At 46.8% G+C, this 6,096-nt stretch overlaps 1 protein-coding gene across 1 annotated transcript; it reads right to left on the bottom strand.

The window, feature by feature from the left end:
* Positions 1 to 3,839: 3,839 nt before the first annotated feature.
* LOC137779786 (glutamic acid-rich protein-like) lies at positions 3,840 to 5,559 on the bottom strand. Its single transcript, XM_068567975.1, has 3 exons — positions 5,554 to 5,559; positions 5,275 to 5,457; positions 3,840 to 4,274 (listed from the first exon to the last, which is right to left on the bottom strand). Exons 1-3 carry the CDS (start codon positions 5,557 to 5,559, stop codon positions 3,840 to 3,842), a joined length of 624 nt encoding a protein of 207 aa, XP_068424076.1.
* Positions 5,560 to 6,096: the final 537 nt, after the last annotated feature.

Genomic DNA, 6,096 nt, shown 5'->3' with positions numbered 1-6,096 from the left:
TGTCAAAGCAGAGAGTGTGAGCCATTTCTCACATATTTAGATTGCAGATAGCGGCGCGGGGAAAAAAACAAGCAAACATTTGGCAGCTCGAGCTGAAATGTCAATACGGAGGCTTGGCCCCATTTTTCACCTCCTTTTGGATGCTCAGTTTTAATGGGGTGCATCGGTAGAAGTGGGCAAGCTGAGGCGTTCCACAGGGCTTCAGAGGAACTTAACAACTAAACCCTTTGGCAACATTGTCAAATATATTGTTTGAGGTTTAATAGTAGTGTTGGTATGAGCGACTTAAATACTACATCCAGGCAGATTACATGGCTACAGAACTGGAATATCAGGAAGCAGTTATGAGGAAGATGCACTGGATCAGATTCGCACCTGGCACCTGGTCCCAGTCATTTTCTAAACACAATTTGAAACCACTAATTACGGTAAATGCCACAAATTTGCAGTTGAAGTACCGAGTCAACAGCGGTGATGACGACGACGACGATGATGATGATGATGATGATGATGGTGGTTCAATGCGTGTGTTGAGTCAAAAAAAGGACAACTTTTGTATTCTGCCTCTTTGTTTTGTTGACCGTCTGTGACCCACCTCACTAAAATGAAACTGAAAGCGGTGGATGCCATGGTGATGGAGAGGTGTTAATAACAGTTTCAGAGGCGGTGGAGGTGGAAATGGGAGCGAGGATCGGTTGCTTAGTCAGCGTTGAGCATGAGGTGTGTGTGTGTGTGTGTGTGTTTATGAGACATGAATGATGGGTTGTTGGCACGATGTTGTGGCAAAATACTGGTTTCCTATGCAGAATCCGTTGTTTAAATCTTTCGCATCACGTCTGCTTTAGCTTGAAGGCGATGCTATTTCCTACGGAGACGAACACATGGTACGAGACGCTGAGGTTGGTCTGTGTAACGTAAGGCTAAGGGAATTATCATTAGTCATTAGTCATTATCTTTTATTCTATTTATGGGTATTTCCCAATGTGGCCACACGGTCAAAATTCAAGAAAGACTCAACTAGATTAACACATATTAGCACTGTTTAAAACAGTTTTTAAGTTTCAGGTTAAAGGGCAGAATGCTTGGGCTCGCTATACCTCATCAATATTAATGGTTCCTTCCTAATGTGTATATATTTAATTTTTAGTTTTGACAAGTGTCCTTATCGGTCTCCAATGGAGGTATCTCAACCTAAATTGGAGCGGGTAAGTCGGAGTGACTGTTTCTAAAGGAGTTGGTCGAGGCCATCGGGGTAAACAGTTATGTCCCAATCTGCTGTCAACAAGGTCGACAGCAACGAAAAGAGGACAACAGACTGACCAATGTGTGCAATTTACGAGCTGACAGTGTTAGCCTGTCAACGGGCAACTTTGGACCGCAGTTTGATGTTTGCTGCCAGCAAAGGGAAACATGTTGTTGACGGACAACAACCAGACAACAAAAGCAGCGTACCAGTTTTATTCAGCCTGAGGTCTCTCCTCCACTTTGTTTTGGCTCCTGCGAATCTGCCGTCGAGCCAAAGGCCCGTTGCGCGCCGTTTTTTCGGCTGTCAGGTAGCGCTAATTCCGAACAAGTTTGCGGAAAGTGTGTCAAAGGTTGTCAGAGATACTAAGAAATGCCGCATGTACAGTGTGAGAAGTAGCAGATATTTGGACGTGTCGCAGCTTGAAAGCCCGGGTGTGATGACGCGTCTCATTAATGCCACGTCTCATGCACATGCGTGCCAGGCTTTGACAGGTCAAAATGTGAAGTATTTCAAAGTATGTGCATAGCCATTAGAGGAGCGATTGAAAGCTGTGAAACATTAAAAGAATTAGCTAAAGGATGATGGTGAGGCAGCTCTAGGAAACATGAATCTGTCTCTCGCCTTTGCAGTTCAGGGTGCATCCGAAGACTTTGAACTTTGCATTGATCATCACGCTCTCATGGAGAGGGCTTTTTTCAAAACTTCCTTTTAAAAAGGAAAATCATGTTTAACACAATTTAAAAAGAAATGTAGGCTACAGCGGATACCGCAAGTGATTTGTTCCTACAGAAGCGATGGCTTTGATTGTGTCGTGCCAGAGTGAGCACGTGCACAGGGCTTCGCACAGCAAAACACTCCTTTGCCAAAGGGCTGCGAGGGAGATAAGATAGCAGAATACATTATGATGATATTAGCCAAGACAAGTAGGACTGAGGTTTGCTGCTGCAGGGGAAACAGACTACAAGCATAATCATATTTTTCAACATGAGGACATAGTGTTGAAGTTGCAGTGCCTCCGGGGGAAAACAGATGACACTCAAATGAATGTAATAAGACATGTCTAATATTTACAATATCAAAACAGAGGAATATAGGTTCATAATTGTATTTCCATGAAAAGCAACATGCTGGTTATCCTTTGCAATCAAAACAAAGTGAACATATTGAATCTTTTATTTGTCCTTATATTTAATCACTCTGTCTTCTGCCAATGACGGGCCCACCTCGCCGGTGTCCTCTCAACACCTTACCCACGAGTGCTGCCTTTGGTTTCACTCTCTCTGCCCTCTTTAGAAAAAGGAAGAGCTCCCTCGTGCCAGTCCTCCATCTTCTGGGAATCCCATCTTGACATTAATGGCCCATTTAAGCAGGTAAATGTAATTTAATGCTGTTTCAAACAAAGTTATGTCACGCTGTAATGGTGGGTAATGGTGCTGTGTGCTGACTCACTGGAATTAAGTTATCATCAAATTCCCAGGATGGAGCGAGATCCAGATGCCGTCGCGTTCATCATGCCATGACTCGACAGGAACAAACAAAAATCACAAAACAGCATTGTTTACAACCAGCGTGTTGAGTATTCTGTGATTTTTAATGTTCCCTTTCTGCTACAACATGACACTCGAGCTGTTACACACCACAGAGCACTTTAGGTTAACAATAATACACCTAATACATGTAATTGTGTTAGAGAAAACTTGCAGTGTTCTATTATGTGTTTAAGTATCACACTTGTCGATGTTGTATATTGTGACACCTCTCGTGTCTGCTGAATCTTAATATGATTTGTAATGGGTCATGTGCAATATTTAATCTGATCAAAGTTCTTCAAATGAACAAATTAGCTTTTTTCTGTGAATAATTGTGTTATGAGATGTGTTATATTATGAGTTTCGCATTACATGGAATCCTTTGATGTTTAAATTAGGGATTACCAGCCTCTCATACCATTAATAGCATGCAGTCTGCACCTAAACCTATTATTTTTGACAATTTTGTGTGTATTTCTGGCTTACCTGCTGGAGCTGTAAAGCTAGACGAGATGACATCCAGTTTGAGTTCGAGCTCGATTTTAAAAAACCTGCTCCTGTACCAACCTTGGTTATCACCTAAAGTGAGCAATTACATGAACACGCAGCCGTGTAAATCTACACTGTAAGATCAAAATGAAGCTGAAGCCTCAGTACATTTTTGACTGAAGCCGTCAATCATTAAGGATCACAGGCCGATCATAACTTGTTTCTTGTTAAAGCCCTCCAGTAGAATAATCTTTGGCGGGTTTTGAGGTGAATCCTGATGTGGTGTGAAAGCTGGTAAAAACCTGAGCGAGCAAGCTGAAATCACAGGAGTGTGTTTATGTCAAAATATATATATTTCTGGTAGATTCTATCGTTCTTTTTTCACACCTTCTCTCCATTTGAAATGAAAGGCACGGACCCTCACCTGCGTACACTCTCTGTTTACTCTAAATTTGAGGATAAATATAGGTTTCTATGTCCCATCTCATCATCATCATCATCATCACCACCTCATTACCTCGCTTTGGGAGTGGCCACTTCATGGTAAAAGCAGTTATTTCGTGGAACAAAGGTAATTAGAAAGGACAGTTTTCTGGTGCCCCGTCCTCATGTACGTCCTCATCTACGTTCTCGTCTACGTCCTCGTCTACGTCCTCGTCCTCGTCCACGTCCACATCCTCGTCTACGTTCTCGTCTACGTCCTCGTCTACGTTCTCGTCCACGTCCTCGTCCTCGTGTACGTTCTCGTCCTCGTCTACGTCCTCCTGTACGTCCTCATCTACGTCCTCGTCCACATCCTCGTCCACGTTCTCGTCCTCGTCTACGTCCTCGTCCACGTCCTCGTCTACGTTCTCGTCCTCGTCTACGTCCTCATGTAAGTCCTCGTCCACGTCCTCGTCTACGTTCTCGTCCTCGTCTACGTCCTCATGTATGTCCTCGTCTACGTTCTCGTCCTCGTCCACATCCTCGTCCTCGTCTCCTCCTCGTCCTCGTCCTCGTCTCCTCCTCGTCTATGTCCTCATCCACGTCCTCTTCCACATCCTCGTCCACGTCCTCGTCCACGTTCTCGTCCTCGTCTACGTCCTCGTCTACGTCCTCATCCACGTCCTCGTCTATGTCCTCGTCCACGTCCTCGTCCACGTTCTCGTCCTCGTCTACGTCCTCGTCTACGTCCTCATCCTCGTCTACGTCCTCGTCCACGTCCTCGTCCACGTTCTCGTCCTCGTCTACGTCCTCGTCCACGTCCACGTCCTCGTCCTCGTCCACGTCCACGTCCTCGTCCACGTTCTCATCCTCGTCTACGTCCTCGTCCACGTCCTCGTCTACGTCCTCGTCCACGTCCTCGTCCACGCCCTCGTCTACGTCCTTGTCTACGTTCTCGTCTACGTCCTCGTCTACGTCCTCGTCTACTTTCTCGTCTACGTCCTCGTCTACGTCCTCGTCCACGTCCTCGTCTACGTTCTCGTCTACGTTCTCGTCCTCGTCTACGTCCTTGTCTACGTCCTCGTCTACGTTCTCGTCTACGTCCTCGTCTACGTCCTCGTCTACGTCCTCGTCTACGTCCTCGTCCACGTCCTCGTCCACGTCCTCGTCCACGTTCTCGTCCTCGTCTACGTCCTCGTCTACGTCCTCGTCCACGTCCACGTCCTCGTCCACGTCCACGTCCTCGTCCACGTTCTCATCCTCGTCTACGTCCTCGTCCACGTCCTCGTCTACGTCCTCGTCCACGTCCTCGTCCACGCCCTCGTCTACGTCCTTGTCTACGTTCTCGTCTACGTCCTCGTCTACGTTCTTGTCCTCGTCCACGTCCTCGTCTACGTCCTCGTCCACGTCCTTGTCTACGTCCTCGTCCTCGTCCACGTCCTCGTCCTCGTCTACGTCCTCGTCCTCGTCCACGTCCTCGTCCTCGTCTACGTCCTCGTGTACGTTCTCGTCTACGTCCTCGTCTACGTTCTTGTCCTCGTCCACGTCCTCGTCTACGTTCTTGTCCTCGTCCACGTCCTCGTCTACGTCCTCGTCCACGTCCTTGTCTACGTCCTCGTCCTCGTCCTCGTCTACGTCCTCGTCCACGTCCACGTCTACGTCCTCGTGTACATCCTCGTCCACGTCTGCTGTCTGCCTGGTCTTGAGCTTAAAGTGAACTCTCTTCCCTGTGCTTCCCCTGTCAGCTCCAGCACGGTGGGACTGGATTGTCTGGAGAGATCAGGCAGCCTCTGGACATTGCAGTGTCAGCAGCGGCAAGGCAAGCGCAAGACTTTCAGCACAATTCACACTGAGCTCACTAGATACCGGCATATATTAAGAACAACACACATCTGTCTCGCACTGACACACACACACACACAAACTGTACATGTATGCAGAAGACGTGTGTAAAGGCTCTGCATCAGCGCCTCAGTCATAGAACTGCAAGACGCCTCAGGAGGGAAATCAAAATACAAAAAATCAATAGTCTGCTCTTTGTCGTGTTTGCGTAGAACGCTGCATTCATTCTCACAATAAGCAGTAGCGATGGGAGTGCCTGGTACCAGGAACAGAACACTGAATAATACAATGCAACACTATCGATTTTTCAAAGCACTGCACGCTCAAAAGCAGATTGCGCCTCTGCCAATTAAAAGACGCCGGGTTCATTTGCTCTCGGACGATATGTTTGGACGGGCTTTGCAATATTTGCGCAGTGGATTAACCTCCCGCGAGGGAGCCATTCAATGCTATGCATTTACTTCGATGAGGAAACCAGCAAACGTTTTAGAAGCTAAATATTAATGTTGACGAATAAAAATGGGTGGTTATTGTTATAACCATGACAATAAAGGTCCCCTAACCCGA

This window comes from Clinocottus analis, unplaced genomic scaffold (assembly GCF_023055335.1).
Source record: "Clinocottus analis isolate CAN_PGR_092001 unplaced genomic scaffold, fCliAna1.0.p SCAF_8, whole genome shotgun sequence".
Classification (NCBI taxonomy): Eukaryota; Metazoa; Chordata; class Actinopteri; order Perciformes; family Cottidae; genus Clinocottus; species Clinocottus analis.
The sequence above is the reverse complement of the archived record's forward strand: the minus strand, read 5'-3'. Positions and strand labels throughout refer to the sequence as shown.

Bases quoted from the DNA above. Each gene is read 5' to 3' on its own strand.
- LOC137779786 (XM_068567975.1), bottom strand. The intron at 4,275-5,274 runs GTAGACGAGGAC...ATGAGGACATAG, and splicing joins ACAAGGACGTGGACGAGGAC to ACGAGGAGGAGACGAGGACG.